Genomic DNA, 17,350 nt, shown 5'->3' on the forward strand with positions numbered 1-17,350 from the left:
TTTCGGGTTGGCTACTGCTCCGCGGACCTTCTCCAAAGTAATGGTGGTCATCGCGGCCTTCCTGCGAAAGGAAGGAGTACAAGTCCATCTTTATCTGGACGACGGGTTGATCCGAGCCCCCTCTTATGCAGAGTGCGGCAAAGCTGTGGACCGGGTGGTTGCTCTTTTGAGCTCCCTGGGGTGGATCATCACTGGAAGAAGAGCCAGCTGCGCCCGACTCAGTCCCTGGAGTATCTGGGAGTTCGATTCGACACCCAAGTGGGCAGAGTGTTCCTGCCAGACAATCGGATTGTCAAGCTTCAGGCTCAGGTGGACCAGTTCCTAGTAGCCTCTCCTCTTCGGGCTTGGGACTATGTGCAGCTGTTGGGCTCTATGATGGCCACGATGGAAGTAGTGCCCTGGGCCAGGGCTCATATGAGACCACTACAACACTCTCTGCTGCAGTGCTGGACTCCGATGTCGGAGGATTATGCTGTGCGCCTTCCCTTGGACCCAGCAGTGCGCAAGGCACTGAGCTGGTGGATGCAGACAGACAAGTTGTCTGTAGGAATGCCTCTGGTGACCCCGGAGTGGATTGTCGTCACGATGGACGCCTCTTTGTCGGGCTGGGGAGCCCACTGCTTGGGAAGGACAGCGCAGGGGCTCTGGTCTCCTGCAGAGGCAAAGTGGTCTATCAACCTCCTGGAACTCGGAGCCATTCGGTTGGCGCTTTTGGAGTTCATCCCGGTACTGGCGTTGAAGCCAGTACGGGTCCTGTCGGACAATGCCACGGCTGTGGCCTATGTCAACCGCCAGGGAGGTACCAAGAGCGCCCCTCTAGCCAAGGAGGCCATGAATCTATGCCAGTGGGCGGAAGCGAACCTGGAACAGCTGTCAGCGGCCCACATTGCCGGAGTCATGAATGTCAAGGCGTACTTTCTCAGTCGCCATACCTTGGAGCCCGGAGAGTGGCAGCTATCTGCTCAGGCGTTCTTGGACATCACGAAGCGCTGGGGCTAGCCGAGCCTAGATCTGATGGCATAATCGGCCAAGTGCCGCGCTTTTTCAGCAGAGGACGGGACCCTCGATCCCTGGGAGTAGATGCTCTTCTCCAACAGTGGCCGACACAAGAGCTTCTCTATGTGTTCCCGCCCTGGCCCATGTTGGGCAGGGTGCTAGACCGGGTGGCAAAGCATCCGGGCCGGATAATCCTGGTGGGTCCGGACTGGCCCAGACGTCCCTGGTATGCGGACTTGATCAGGCTCTCAGTCGACGATCCTCTGCGGCTGCCAGTGGAGCAGGGCCTGTTACATCAGGGTCCCGTGGTGATGGAGGATCCTTCCCCCTTTGGTCTTACGGCCTGGCTATTGAGCGGCAGCGTCTGAGAAAGAAGGGCTTCTCAGACAAGGTCATCGCCACTATGCTGAGAGCGAGGAAGCGCTCTACTTCTACTGCTTACGCCAGGGTTTGGCGTATCTTTGCAGCGTGGTGTGAAGCAGGCTCACTTTCTTCCTTCACTGCTCCAATTTCTTCAGTGTTGGCGTTCCTGCAAGAAGGTCTGGAGAAAGGCCTGTCGCTCAGTTCCCTTAAAGTCCAGGTGGCGGCTCTGACTTGCTTCAGGGGCCGCCTAAAGGATGTTTCCCTGGCTTCGCAGCCAGATGTGGTGCGCTTTCTCAAGGGAGTTAATCACCTGCGCCCTCCTCTGCACTCAGTGGTGCCTGCGTGGAAGCTCAACCTGGTGCTAAGAGCCTTGCAGAAGCCGCCTTTTGAACCCTTGTCGAGGGCATCTCTGAAAGACCTGACGTTGAAAGCAGTCTTTTTGGTGGCTATCACTTCAGCCAGAAGAGTTTCCGAGCTCCAGGCGCTCTCATGTAGAGAGCCTTTTCTGCAGTTCACTGCACTATTCGCACAGTGCCTTCCTTCCTGCCCAAGATTGTTTCTCGCTTCCATGTGAATCAGCAGCTCTGTCTCCCTTCCTTTCGTAGGGAGGACTACCCAGAGGAATACTCTGCTCTCAAATATCTGGATGTGAGACGTGTCATCATCAGATACTTGGAAGTGACCAATGATTTCCAGAAATCGGATCATCTGTTTGTCCTGTTGCAGGTCCTCGTAAGGGTCTGCAGGCTGCTAAGCCTACAGTGGCAAGATGGGTCAAGGAAGCCATTGCAGCGGCTTATGTGGCCGCGGGGAAGGTGCCGCCTATCCAGCTGAAGGCTCACTCCACTAGAGCTCAGGCGGCCTCGATGGCAGAGGCCGGGTCCGTCTCCTTGGAAGAGATTTGCAAGGCGGCAACTTGGGCTTCGGCCCATACCTTCTCCAGGCATTACCGCTTGACTGTGGCTGCTCGGGCGGAGGCCCGGTTTGGAGCTTCAGTGTTGCGGTCAGGGATTTCTATGTCCCGCCCTGGGTGAGTACTGCTTCGGTACATCCCACTAGTCTGTGGATTGATCAGCATGATGATATGGAAGGTAAAATTATGTATCATACCTGATAATTTTCTTTCCATTAATCATAGCTGATCAATCCATAGCCCCTCCCAGATATCTGTACTGTTTATATTCTGGTTGCATTTCAGGTTCAAGTTTAGTCTTCAGTTCCTGTTCAGGAGGACTTCGTGTTCAAGTTTTTCAATGAATTCTTCAAGAGTTGAGACGAATTTGTGTTACAGTGAGCTGCTGCATTCCTCTCCCCTCCGTTTTACGGGGCTGGATTGAGACTTAAATTCTGCCAGCGCTCCCTCCCGCTTCGTGCGGCAGTAGGGCAGTTTTGTACCCCTCCCGCTTCGGCGGTGTTAGGGTCAGTCAGCTCCTCCCGCGGTTGCGGTTGCAGGATAAGCCAGATCCCCCCGCATGTGGGGATGAGCTGGGTTAATTCCCCTCCCCCGTTTCGGCGGTGGTGAGCTGGGCAGAGTGTCCCTTCGTGGGTGTAATTCTCTAAGTGCTGAGTCCTGCGGATGGAGCTTGGATATCGACATACTGAGGAGTTTCCGGCAGCACATGACCACATATAGGGAGGCAAAAGGATTGCTCTCTATCTCCACCTGCTGGTAGATGGACACAACCCACCAGTCTATGGATTGATCAGCTATGATTAATGGAAAGAAAATGATCAGGTATGATACATAATTTTACCTTTCTAACCTTTCAGCAATGTCGCTCACAAATATTAAATGGAATTGGCCCCAGCACCGATCCTTGAGGCACTCTACTACTTGCCTTTCCTTCCTCCGAGTGAATTCCATTAATCACCACCCACTGGCATCTGTCAACCAGTTCCTAATCCAATTTATCACTTTGGGTCCTAACTTCAGCTTGTCAAGTTTATTCAAGAGCTTCCTATCAAAGGCTCGTGTCAAAGACTTTGCTGAAATCTAAGTATATTACATCTAGCACACATCCTCGATCCAATTCTTTGGTCACCCAGTCAATTCAGTCGGATTCATTTGACACAATTTACCTTTGGTAAAACCATGTTGTCTCGGATCTTGTACTCTATTGTATTCCAGGAAATTCACTATCCTTTCCTTCAGCATTACTTCCATTACTTTTCCAGTAACCAAAGTGTGTCTTACTAGCCTGTAGTTTCCAGCTTCTTGTCTCACCACTTTTATGAAGAGGGACTAAATCTGCTGTTCTCCAATCCCACAGACCCTCCTCCATCTCCAAGGATGTATTAAACAAATCTTTAAGAAAACACCTGCGGTGGTACCAAAGCACCCTGCCCATAAAACCGCATTCCCTCTGGTAAAATGGGTTTTAAGGGCATTTGGGACTACCCTGCCACCAAGAAGGTAAGCCAAAGCAATGGCTGCCTTAATCCAACATGCTGTGGTAGCCTGAAACGCCCTCAGGTCTTTCTCCGATCAGCTAACATAACGAACGGACTATCCTGACCGAGGCACAAAAGTCGCCCTCCAGGTCACTTCCCTACCTGAGAGAACCTGACCGAGGCACAAAACTGGCCCTCCAGGCCACTTTCCTATATGAGGGAACCTGACCTAAGCACAAAACTGGCCCTCCAGGCCAAACCTGACCGAGTCACAAAATAGTCTGCAGTCTCTTCAGTACTGGTACTCAAGGACATTTCCCTACCTCAGGGGAAGAAGACCAAGGCACAAAACAGTCTGCAGGCAGCATCAACCAAATAAGGAAAATGCCGCATACTCTGTTGGCAAAAACAATTGCAATGAAACACTGTGCTGCTGAATGACCACATCAGCAGCTATTGGAGTGTGCTGAATTAGAGCTCTACCAAGTAAGAGCTAGGGCCTAATTACAATCAAAACTTCCAAAATGGAATTGGAAAACATACCGAAGAGAGCTGTATTACGAAACTGCAGTTCTCACCTAAGTGTGAGATGTAAGAGAAAGTGTGTGTGTGTGTGTCTGTGTGAAAGAGAGTGTGCACAGGTAGGGTTAAAATGAAGAGACAGCAGTGAAATTTTACATAGGACAGCTGAACATTTGAGGCGTGTTTGTGTGTCTGTGTGAGAGAGTGTGTATATGTGTGTTAGTGCGTGTGTGTGTGAGATAGAGACAGTGTGTGTGTGCGTCTGTGTGAAAGAGTGTGAAAGGGTAGGGTCAAAATGAAGAGACAGCATTATATTTGTACATAGCACAGCACAAACATTTGAGGCAGTTCTTGCCTTATCTCCCCTGCTGCCCCCTCCATACCCAACGATTCGTTCCATCTCCTCTGTGTCCCGTCTGTATGTGTGTGTGAGAGAGAGAGAGAGAGAGGTGCTAGCAGTCCCTGTGATAGTGGCAGGTCAGTTGCTCATTATAGCCAGTTAAGAGTGAGAATGTGTGTGTATGTGCTGGGTTTTTTTTCCTTCCCTCCTATGCCCTCCATGTCCGTGTTTGTGTGGAGAGCAGAGATTTATATGGTCCTTTTAGCGTTGCTGTTGACGTTGCGTAGCAACTGTTTGCTGCTGGTTTTCATTGTTCCGTGATGTGTCTTATGTCATGTTGCGTCGCTTAGTAACGGGTTCGCGATGCAATTGGTTGAGTGTTATTGGTCCGCCCTTGACGTCATGACGTTTGACGCGGGGGGCGGGGCCAACACTCATGGGCGAATTCCTGGTTTCACCACCATGCATTTAGAATGTTGGGACTTGTGGAGGCTTCAGAACATTGGAGGTGCGTTTTATATAGAGAGATTATTATTTATTGCATTTGTATCCCACATTTTCCCACCTATTTGCAGGCTGAATGTGGCTTACAGAGTTTTGTTATGACATAGTCATTCCAATATATCAGATACAGTTAGTAATGTGCAAAGATTAAATAAGGGATGAGAGAAGGAAGGTGTTGGTCAGGATAGTATAGAAGTTGGTCTTTAATAACTGGGTGGGTTGGTGAGGTAGTTTTGTAAGGTTATGTGTAACCCTATGGGTTAAATTTTAAAAGATGACCTGTCTCCTTCTAGATCTAGTGTAGAGATAGTGAGCAGTGCAGTGAAACTGAGTAGTCTGTGTGCATGCGCTGGGTGTTCCGCATGCTGATGGAACTCTCAGGAGAATGACAAACAGCTCAGGCTGGCAGTTGGGATGGAGCTGTATTGATGAGGAGATGTTACTAGGAAAAGACTGGAAGAAAGTTTATGCTGGAGATCATCACCTGAAAGAAAAGACGCCCACCGTTCGAGAGAGAGAAAACAGAGAGAGCAGCTAAGTGACTGAGACTATTTTAAAAAGTGCACAAAGAGAAAATAGTAAAGGAAACCTGAACAATAAGTGAGAGATAACTAAGGAAAAAAAGAGTAGAGGTTACATGTTGAGATCCTTGAGGGTCTATGGAAATCTGAAAGACAGGAGAAAAGAAATGTTAAAGAATCTAGTGTTTTGTAAAATTGAATGTGCTTACATGATTATGTACCTAATATTTATAGTTATCTGAAAATGCTCCCAATGTTTAAACCTGTAATTGAATACATATGTTGAATGTGCAAGTTGGTAAATTTAATTAACATTTAAATATAATACTAATTAAAAAAAATATGTTTTTTTATTGTTAAACTCCCTGGTTGGTGTTGAGTCATTTTGGGGGAACACTGTGACATATTGGTACCATCATTGTAATATCTTGCTCTGCCACCAGGGGTTTACATATGGATTCCTCTTTGTAGGCCTTGTTGAAGATAGAGAGCTGCACGGAACGGGTTTGCGGGGAACCCGCGGGATTCCCGCGGGAGCGGAGGCAGTTCCTGCGGGATTCCCGCGGGGATGGAAGCAGCTCTGCGGGATTCCCGCGGGGGCGGGGGCAGTTCCTACGGGGATGGAAGCAGTTCTGCGGTCTTCTCGTAGAAGTGTAAGCTGCACCTGCACCAGCCTCTCATCTACCGAATACCAATTTCTTTGAGTGCTGTCTTCTCCTCCTCTTCTTCTTCCTTGCTTTAACAGCACAAATGTGGAAAGTCTTCCATTAAGGAGTTGGTAGAGTCTACTACTACTACTACTACTATTTAGCATTTCTATAGCGCTACAAGGCATACGCAGTGCTGCACAAACATAGAAGAAAGACAGTCCCTGCTCAAAGAGCTTACAATCTAATAGACAAAAAATAAATAAAGTAAGCAAATCCAATTAATGTGGACGGGAAGGAAGAGAGGAGGGTAGGTGGAGGCGAGTGGTTACGAGTCAAAAGCAATGTTAAAGAGGTGGGCTTTCAGTCTAGATTTAAAGGTGGCCAAGGATGGGGCAAGACGTAGGGGCTCAGGAAGTTTATTCGAGGCGTAGGGTGCAGCGAGACAGAAGGCGCGAAGTCTGGAGTTGGCAGTAGTGGAGAAGGGAACAGATAAGAAGGATTTATCCATGGAGCGGAGTGCACGGGAAGGGGTGTAGGGAAGGACGAGTGTGGAGAGATACTGGGGAGCAGCAGAGTGAGTACATTTATAGGTTAGTAGAAGAAGTTTGAACAGGATGCGAAAACGGATAGGGAGCCAGTGAAGGATCTTGAGGAGAGGGGTAGTATGAGTAAAGCGACCCTGGCGGAAGATGAGACGGGCAGCAGAGTTTTGAACCGATTGGAGAGGGGAGAGGTGACTAAGTGGGAGGCCAGCAAGAAGCAGATTGCAGTAGTCTAAACGAGAGGTGACAAGGGTGTGGATGAGGGTTTTGGTAGAGTGCTCGGAAAGAAAGGGGCGGATTTTACGGATGTTGTAAAGAAAGAAACGACAGGTCTTGGCAATCTGCTGGATATGAGCAGAGAAGGAGAGAGAAGAGTCAAAGATGACCCCAAGGTTTCGAGCTGAGGAGACAGGGAGAATGAGAGAGCCATCAACAGAAATAGAAACGGGGGGAGCGGGGAGGTGGGTTTGGGGGGAAAATGAGAAGCTCGGTTTTGGTCATATTTAATTTAATGATGATGGAATTCAAAAAGGCGTGGGATGAACACAGAGGATCTCTAATTAGAAAATGGAAGTTATATAAAACCTAACCTTAAATGGCTGCATGTGTGTGGATGTGTCAAGTGACACTTAGATGGCGACTCTGGCTGTGATGAACTAGGGCTGATACCTGGCAGACTTGTATGGTCTGTGTCTCATACATGGCAATCTGGTTTAGGATGGGCTGGAAAGGGCTTAGACAGCAACTTCAGTGGCTGGAAAATGAGGACAGTGCTGGACAGACTTTTACAGTCTGTGTCCCACAAATGAGAAGATGAATAGACTGGAGTGGGATTCAACGGCAACTCCAGTAGTTGGAACATAAGGATAGGGCCAGATAGACTTCTGTGGCCTTTGTTCCAGAAACACAAAAGAAAGACCATAATCAAGTATATAATATCACACATCGTGGATTTAATGATGAATTGATCACGAGTGTGACTATTGGCAGAGTGGATGGACCGTTCAGGTCTATTTGCTGTCACTTACTATGTTACTATTAATCCTCTTTGCTACCAGGCTGGTGCACAGACCTCAGCTCTGACACAGGCATGAGAATCAGATGTCCCCTGACCTACTGGCACGTGCATGTGGCGACCTCTCAGCACACAGTGCAAGTGAATCGGAGACAAGTCTTACATGTGCGCACCAGAGTGTTCCACTTCCATTCCTTCCTTGCCTACAGTGCTGTGGCTCAATCCAGAGACAGACTGAGGGAGCTGACTGGAATTTTCTTTTATGTACCATTAAATTCTTACGGGATGGGGTGGGGATGGGTTAAATTCTTGCGGGGACGGGCAGGGACTGGTTGGGATGGGTTAAATTTTGCGGGGATGGGTAAGATTCCAGCGGGGATGGGTAAGATTTCTGTCCCCATGCAACTCTCTAGTTGAAGAGATGTGTCTTCAGAGATTTGCGAAAGTTATTTCATCAATGGTTTTCAGGGCTGTAGGTAATACATTGAATTTCCCAGTGGTATTTGTTATCTCTCCATTAAGCCATGTATCAGGTAATTTTGTTCTTAATTGTATTAGGCACCTTTTGCCCTACAAGGTCAGGTTTACCCCTGGAGGCCTTAAAAAAGACTGGCATTACATTGGTTACTCTCCAGTCCTCGTGTACAGTGTCAATGGGTTACATATCACAAGTTGCAGTTCAGCAGTTTCACCCTTCAAGTATTGGTAGTCTTCTACTAGCAGTTTAGGACCTGTAGCTAGCATTCTATTATTATTAATTAATAGAATAGTAGTTCACAATTCTCTGAATTTGTTTGAGATCACAATGTAATTATATTGGTCACAATTTGGTTTCAGAACTTTACACATCACGGAAGCCCTTTTGTTATCTTTAACATCTGAGGTGAGGAAAATATAGAGTTTTGGTAAACAAGCTGTTCTTTTCTTTACAGTTCGATATATGTGCAGCTTTTGATTGTCAATAATTTATTTTGTTGGGTAAACTAAGTGAGCTGGGTATTACTGGAGTGGTATATGACTGATTTTCTCAGTTTCTGGTGAATAGAAGTTAAAGTGAAGAAACATGGTGAGTTATCAAAATCCCTCAGGGCTCACCTATTTTGGTCTGTTTCATATTTTTATGAGTTCTTTGGGTCATATTAGGTTGGAACGTGAAAAGATTTTATTTTGTATCCAGATGACATTTTTGCATTAGTTCCCTGTCTGTCCAACATTAATCAGACTTATCAAAAGATAACAAAATACATTGCTGTAATTCAAAGTTGAGTAGACTTATTAAAATTAAATACAACTAAAATGAAAGTACTATGGATGAGTAGCTATCAGGGGATTATACCTGAAACTTTTATTAGGACCTACTGAATTTCTTTCAGTTGATTATACAACAAAAGTTTTGGGTGTGATTTTAGATTTGTTGTCTATGGGGCCACAAATAAGCAATTTATATTTAAAAAAAAAAGTCTCTCTAAGTTTCAGCAGTTGAGAATGGTGCGCCACTACCTTAGGGAAGATCTTTTTTTGTGTTTGTTAAGAGTATATTATATTCTTGGTGCAGATGATTTTTGTAATTCAATTTACACTGGGATCTCATTGAAGATGCTGAGGAAAATCCAATTGCTCCAGAATTACAGCAGTTAGATTAATTTTAAAATTAAAGAAGTTTGAGCAGCTTTCACCAATGTTTACTATTGGATAGAGCAGTTTAGGAATATCCTATATAATAATTTGCACCATGAACATTCCATGAAGCTGCCTGGGTCCGTGCCTCCATTCTGATTGGTTGTGCCTGGGACTGAAGCCTCAGATGACATCATCCAGAGAGCCCAAGCAACAGCAGCATTCTGACAGAGAAAAAAAAAGTAACACCCTGTCAGAAAACCTCCCCTGTCTCACACATACTACTCTTCTGTGACACACAACACACACCTTTTTTTTTTGTTACATTGTACCCCATGCTTTCCCACTCATGGCAGGCTCAATGCGGCTGGCATGGAGGGTTAAGTGACTTGCCCAGAGTCACAAGGAGCTGCCTGTGCCGGGAATCGAACTCAGTTCCCCAGGACCAAAGTCCACCACCCTAACCACTAGGCCCATCCTCCACTCTACACAGTTCACCCACACACACACACAGTTCCCCACCCCACACACACACACACTCATGCAACATCTAAAACCTCCCCCCCCCCCCCCCCCCCCCCCCCCCCCGTCATTCTGACAGAGAAAAAAAATGTAACACCCTGTCGGAAAACCTCACCTGTCTCACACATATCACTCTCTGTGACCCACAACACACACAGTTCACCCCCACACACACACACAACACACACAGTTCCCCACTCACACACACACACACACACTCACTCATGCAAACATCTAAAACCTCCCCCCTGTCATTCTGACAGAGAAAAAAAAAATGTAACACCCTGTCAGAAAACCTCCCCTGTCTCACACATACACACACGATCTCTCTCTGTGACACACAACACACACACACAATTACTGACTCTCTCACACACACACACTCATGCAACATCTAAAACCTCCCCTCACCTCTGTCATTCTGACAGAGAAAAAAAAATGTAACCCTCACCTCTGGCACTGTCAGACACACACACACACACACACAATAACTCTCTCACATACACAATCACTGTCTGTCTCATAGAAACACACACTGACCCCTCCTTGGAGAATACAACACAGATGATGAACATTTCGGAACCTCAATACAAGCCCAACACCGACACAGACCACGTCATCACACCTATCACCCCACCCCCCTCGCTCATTCTGACAGAGAAAAAAAAACTGTACTACCCTCTCAAAAACCCTCCCCTGTCTCACTTACATATAAACACACAATCTCTCTCTGTGACACACAACACACACAGTTCCCCAACCCACCCCCCCACAAGGTAACTGTCACACACACACACAATTACTGACTCTCACACACACTCATGCACCATTGCAGTTCATCAAACCCACCCCATCACTGTCAGAAACACACACACACAATCTAACTATCACATACACAGTTACTGTCTGAATCATATACATACACACACACTGAAAAAGCCAAGAACTACACAAACTACCCCTCCTCTGTCAATAGAACAATGATGTACAACACTTAGGACTCCATTCAAACACAAACTATCAATAAAAAAAAACATATATTAAAACAGTTCAGGTCAAAAAAAAACACAAATAGATAAAACCCTACTAGCGCCTGTTTCATTTGATTGAGAAACAGGCCTTTCTTACTAGTTTTAAATAAATAAGTAAACTTATTTAAAGTATCTTGGTTTGTTTTTAAAATTCTCAATGGAGCCAACTCCATTACGGTTGGTTGATTTACATTTTATCAGGTAGGAATAGTTTACACTCAGAGGACAGTCTTATATTAGGCTTTCCTTCTCGTAGGGAAATATGTTCCAGAGAATGTTAAATAGCTTCTTCCCTTATTTAACAGCCCAAAACTTACTTTATTGGAATATGATTCCGTCATCTGCCAATTACTGACCTATATTTTATTCCGTAGACATTTGAAAGCTTTTTAATTTCAGAAATAATTAAAAGTAGTTTAGGTGAATATTTGGTTTATCTTGAGTGTAATATTTTGATTATACTGTTTATATGTCTCTTTGTTAGCCTCAGTGAACCAGATATGGGATTAAGCAGTTTACGTGCTCTGTTTGTGATTTGATTTAAGCTGTTAGTTTGCTCCAGTTTCAGTGAGAATTTTTTCAGTTCCTTTGACTTATCACCCTCAGTAAGGCTATGAGACCAAACTAGTGTGTTGGGGCATTGCCTTCAAATTTGTGATTTGTGTCCCGAAGGCACCCCCCCCCCCCCCCCCCCCTCCGATAGGTGTTGTAGATATGTTCCACAGTTACATTAGTGCAAAAATGAAATGTCAGTTGCTGCCTTTTTGTACCAGGATTTACAAAAGATAATGTTTGTTGCCGGATCCACACCCAAGGAGCACATAATAGCACTGGGGAAGTAACTGTGTGGATACCTGAAGAACCAGACTGCAGTAAAATTGGTGTATATAGTTTGATGATATCCAGGATCTTTCTTTTTATTTTTAAATCTCACTTTTTTTCTGTTTGTTCTGTTTACAAATATTAGGTATCTCCTGCTCAGCCAACACCAAGCACCGGTGGGAGACGGAGGCGCGCAGCAGAGGAAGACCCAGATGAGCGTCGACAGCGGTTCCTGGAGAGGAACCGAGCTGCTGCCTCACGCTGCCGTCAGAAGCGCAAGGTCTGGGTGTCTTCGCTGGAGAAGAAAGCTGAGGAGCTCACATCACAGAATGTACAGCTTAGTGTGAGTATTTAACCCTCTACCAGTGGTTTTCTGGATATCCACAATGAATATTCATGAGAGAGATTTGCATGCAGTGGAGACAGTGCATGCCAATCTCTCTCACGAATATTCATTGTGGCTATTCAGAAACCTGACTGGCTGGAGTGCCTCTAGGACCAGGTTTGGGAATCACTGCTCTAGGCATAAAGAGAGCCAATGGACTTTCAGTATCATCATTACCACGCAGAAAACCCACAATAATTTCTTCAGAGAAATCCTATTCCTTGAGCTATATGGGAATGGGAAAGTGCTCTCAATTGGTTTTTCTTCTTCCGTAAAGCAGGGACCCCAAACATTTTTTTTCTCCAACAATGCTTTAGGTCAGGACTTAAAATGACACAGTAGTCAGCCATTATCTGCACCCCTTAGCATGCAGCTTTGAGTATTCTGGTTACACAATGTTTGCATTGGTAGGTGGAAGAAAGGGCATATAGTGATAAGAGTTAATGACTTCCAGTGCACCTGCTAAACAGACAGACTAAAATAGTTCCTTTTATGATGCCTTCTACACTTGTATGCTAATTTTTTCCATATATAAATGTCAGTGTGTCACATCATTCAGTAAATCCCTTTTAAAGGAAATTAAACTTGTTAATAACATTGTGCTTTTTACTTGGAGAAGGAGGTAGTAGGTTCAAATCAAACTCTGCCTGAGCCCAAGTAAAACAAAGATTCTTTGGGTACCTAACATAAGTGGACAAATACCCTACTTCAAAATACCTTTTGGGAAGTACGAACTCCCCAGTGACGTAGCCAGACCTGACATTTTGGGTGGGCCCAGAACTAATATGGGTGGGCACTAGGTGTGAGTAGTGTTTCTTGGGATACTCCTTAATAATGCCTTAGAGTGCACTTGATGATGGATTTCTAAGTAAACAGTCTGTGCAACAGCTCTCCTGCATTAACACAAACCACATACCTGGTTCATGGAACACCAACATTTTTTAAGTATAGTGATTTATCCCTTATGTTAAACTTGACCAAATATGACTGCTATAAGGCAAACATGTCAATGGCACATATCCTTCAAACTTTGCTTTGTAACAAATGCAATGCCTGATTAAGCTGTATTCATAAATAGGTAAATTCTGAAACTGACATTCCTATTTAAAAAGCCAGAGAAGTCAGACTCTTATAGATCCCCACACGAACTACATGGACACACAATCTTTACATCGATCAAATGCAGAATAAAACACAAAAAATTAGAAATCACAGAAATGGCAAAATTACCCAGTTCCAGGCTTTTGTGCAGTCCTGATTTAGACTTTATAACCCAAATCAGTGTGGGATTTGCAGTGCCTGATTCTGCCCATGGAAATCAGTGCTGCAAATCCCATAACAATGGGGTGGTCAGAAATGCAGGACTGTCCCAAAATCTCCAGCCTGGAACTGTAGCCTGGCATCAACCCTGCCCTTACCCCTTCCCCCATAGTTTGGCATCAGCCGCGGGAGAAAAGGCAGCAACAGCAATCAAGCAGGGGCGTGCCTAGGGTAGTTGACACCCGGGGCTGGTCATTTTTTAACACCCCCCCTGCAAAATTCAGTGCTAGGCTACCGAGAATACAAAACACTCAGGACCTATAGAGCAATTCTAGCATGCCAATAAGCAGTAAAGCATCTTAAACACTACAGTGAGCACTAGAACATCAATTCACCTATTGTAAAACGAAACCAGTCAAAATAGTACAGATCGTCGATCCTGCACAGTCAATGCCAACTGAAAGCCATGTCTTTTTCACAAACACAGATACACCCTAATCCACTATAGAATAAGTAATCATAAACTTTCTATTTAGACAAAAATTAAACTGACCCCCAAGATGCCAGACTCTGCATACAATTCAACACCACAGAACAGAAAATGTCCCCTAGTACTGTGCAAAATATAAAGACAGCAGATGTAAATTTGAAAAAAACTAACAAATACCAATCACCACTTTACAAATTAACAAATAGAAATAAAACAAATATAGAAAATAAAATAATACCATTTTATTGGACTAATACATTTAGCTTTCAGAGGCCAAAACCTCCGTTCTCAGGTCAATACAGTATAGTGCTGTTACGGTATCCTATCCTGACCTGAGGACGGGGGTTTTGTTCTCCGAAAATTAGTCAAAATGTATTAAAATTAGTCCAATAAAAAGATTACCCTTATTTACGTGTTCTATTTATAAACATTTATTAACACATCTACAATACTACTCTATCCTAAAGCAAAAAAATAAAAATATATAATTTTATTTACAGTTGTCTCTGGTTTCTGCTTTCCTCATCTTCTTTTCACCGTCTTCCTTCCATCCAGCATCTGTCTTCGCTCTCTCTCTCTGCCATCCCTTCCATCCACTGTCCTACCCTTCCTTTCTACCCCTTCAATCCACCATTTGCCCTCCTTCTCGCTGCCCCTTCTTTTCGGCCCCCAGTCCAGCACACATCTCCCACCTGCCGCTCCTTTTCAGCCCCAGCCCTTTCTCCCACCATTCCTGGTTCAACCCCAGCACTTTTCTCTCACCAGTCCTGAGCTTAGCCCCAGCCACTTCTCCCTGTCCCCTTTTCAGACCCCCAGTTTCAATCCCAGCACTTTCTCCCACCAATACTGAGCTTCAGCCCCAGCCACTTCTCCCTGTCCCTTTTCAGCCCCCCAGTTCCTTCATCCACATGCCTGGCATTAGGCCCCCCTTTTCAGCCCCAGACACATTCTCCCACCTGCCCCAGGCATGGCCCCATTCTCCCACCTGTCCCCTTCTCCCGTCTGAGCCCCTCCTCACCCAGGACCCCGTCCCCTTCCCCATCTGAGTCCCACCCAGACCCCGTCCCCGTCTCCCATCTGAATCCGTCCCTCCCCTCCAGACCCAGTTCCCATACCCTTCAACCATCTGAGCCCCTCCTCTCCCCACCCCACCCCTTCTCCCATCTAAGCCCCCCTCCCTGACCCAGTCCCACCTGCCTACCAGCTCCGTTGATGGACAGAGAGAAGATCCTTTTCTGCTACCCGGCACCTAGCCTTAAGAAAGAAAACCGAAGAAGCGCCTCGCGTCTGCTCTGCTCTGATAAGGCAAGCAAATCGCCTCGTCGCGTCGGCCCTTCAATCACTTTGTCCCGCCCTCTGATGTAACTTCCTATTTCCGCGAGGGCGGGACACAGTGATTGAAGGGCCGACGCGACGAGGCAATTTGCTTGCCTTAGCAGAGCAGACACGAGGCACTTCTTCAGTTTTCTTTTTTCAGGCTGGGTGCTGGGTGGCAGAAGGGTCATCTCTCTGTCAGTCGACGGAGCTGGTAGGCAGGTGGGGACTGCGGCGCTGGTTGGGCGGGCCTGGAGGGAAAGTGGTTGGGCCTGGGCCCGCGTGTGGCTACGCCCCTGGAACTCCCCCTAAAATCACAGGTCAGGAATCTTGAGATACTGCTAGATTTATCACTCACTGATCCGGCACGTTGAAACAACCTTTAAAAATTGTCTCTATCGCCTACGGCAGCTACAAAATCTCTCTCCAAATATTGAAAAGACGAGTCTGACCACAGTGGTCCATGCAATTATAATATCATGTCTAAAATAGTGTAATGCCATGTACACCAGTCAAACCAAAAACATTTTTCATCAGCTCCAACTAATTCAAAATGCTGCATCATGACTGATAGAAGGCTGCAAGTGGCATGACCACATCACACCTTCCTGCAAAAACTATGCTGGCTACCAGTACCTTACAGGGCTAAATTTAAACTCAGATTTTCAAGGTCCTCAGACAAATGGGCCAGAGTACTTAAAGAATAAGTTAGCTCTTTACGCACCTTTGATACCCCTAAGGGTCCACTCATGGATAATCACTATCTGTACCCTCGTCAAAAGAAATTATATGATGTGACCACAAACTGGATTTTACTCCCAGAGGGGCTACGTACAACCTGTTTTGTAATGGTTGTGAACATTGACGTGCATAAATAACCCGAGACTACTTCTGCTTCAGGAAGCAGGTGAAAGCCTTGCTCTTCTTCCAAGCCTTTAATACATAAGGTGACTGATTATATACGCATTCATCACCTGGACTAGCTTGCTACACACACTGTAACTTAGATCAATCCGTTTCTTGCTAAACTGTTACAAAGAACTTGCCTTGAGTTTAGCCAACCATCTATTATCCCAACTGACTGTACCATGCATCTTGTCTCCATCATATATCTGCACTTGGTCCATGAGCTATATGGTAAATTGTATTGTAGAAAAGCATTAGCATCATATATATGTTAGTTGAATGTTAATGGCATATTATTAGATGTATCATTAGTATTATGCTAACATTGTATTATATCTCTGGTATTTGAATTCCAGTGCTGTTAAATGTGTATAGTTTTGGTACTGTTTTATAGTAGTTTTATTATTAGGTTTCAGTTTACTGCTTTCAAGTTTACTTGGTCATTTTACTATTGTTATGCTGTGTGTGTGGGCAGAGTTCTGCAGATGATCCAGCTTCACGATGGTCCAGTAGTGTTGGTCACTCTGCACTGGCTTCACAGGCCATGGTACGGGGATCTTTCAAGTGGAGGAGCCTATTCATCTGCCACTCTTGGAGGATCTGCGCTTGCCAGATCCAGCTCAGGTCTGTCTTACAGCCTGGTTTCTTGAAAGGGTCTGTTTAAGAGAGGTCATCTCCAAGTGGTCTACTTCTTGCATATGTTCTTGTCTGGATTTGGTGGATTTTGAGGTACTGGTGTGGTGAGCAAGGTGGCATTGTCACTTCATGCTTCCCTGCCTCAGATTGTGGATTTTTTTTTCCCTAGCATGGATTGGACAAAGGGTTCACTTTGGCTTCCCTTTGGGTTCAAGTCAAGCTCTTGTGTGTTTTCTGGGGTTAATTCAGGGCAGGAGGTTTGACTTCTCACCCAGATGTCATTCGTGTTTTCCGAGGATTCTCTTCCTCGCCGGGATTTGAATTTGGTGGTGTGTTGGTGTTTAGTCTCACCTCCTTTTTGAAACCGCTGGGGGTTTTACACTAAGGGATCTTAACACTGAAGAAAGTGTTCTTGGTTGTTCCCTGTGTTGGATTTCATAGCTGCAGACTCCCTAGTGCTGGGAATCTTTCCTCCTTTTTTTCTTTTTTTTTCAAGGCAATGTGTCATTCTCCAGTCCATGCC

At 45.5% G+C, this 17,350-nt stretch overlaps 1 protein-coding gene across 3 annotated transcripts in view; it reads left to right on the forward strand.

The window, feature by feature from the left end:
- LOC115466814 (cyclic AMP-dependent transcription factor ATF-7) overlaps positions 1-17,350 on the forward strand; it is a 430,182-nt gene that overhangs the window by 375,173 nt on the left and 37,659 nt on the right. For all 3 annotated transcript variants that reach the window (XM_030198351.1, XM_030198350.1, XM_030198349.1), the window contains one exon: positions 11,982-12,179. In XM_030198351.1, the coding sequence (XP_030054211.1) occupies positions 11,982-12,179 (198 nt within the window). The remainder of the gene's footprint in view (positions 1-11,981; positions 12,180-17,350) is intronic.

The sequence above is a fragment of the Microcaecilia unicolor genome, chromosome 3 (assembly GCF_901765095.1).
Source record: "Microcaecilia unicolor chromosome 3, aMicUni1.1, whole genome shotgun sequence".
Classification (NCBI taxonomy): domain Eukaryota; kingdom Metazoa; phylum Chordata; class Amphibia; order Gymnophiona; family Siphonopidae; genus Microcaecilia; species Microcaecilia unicolor.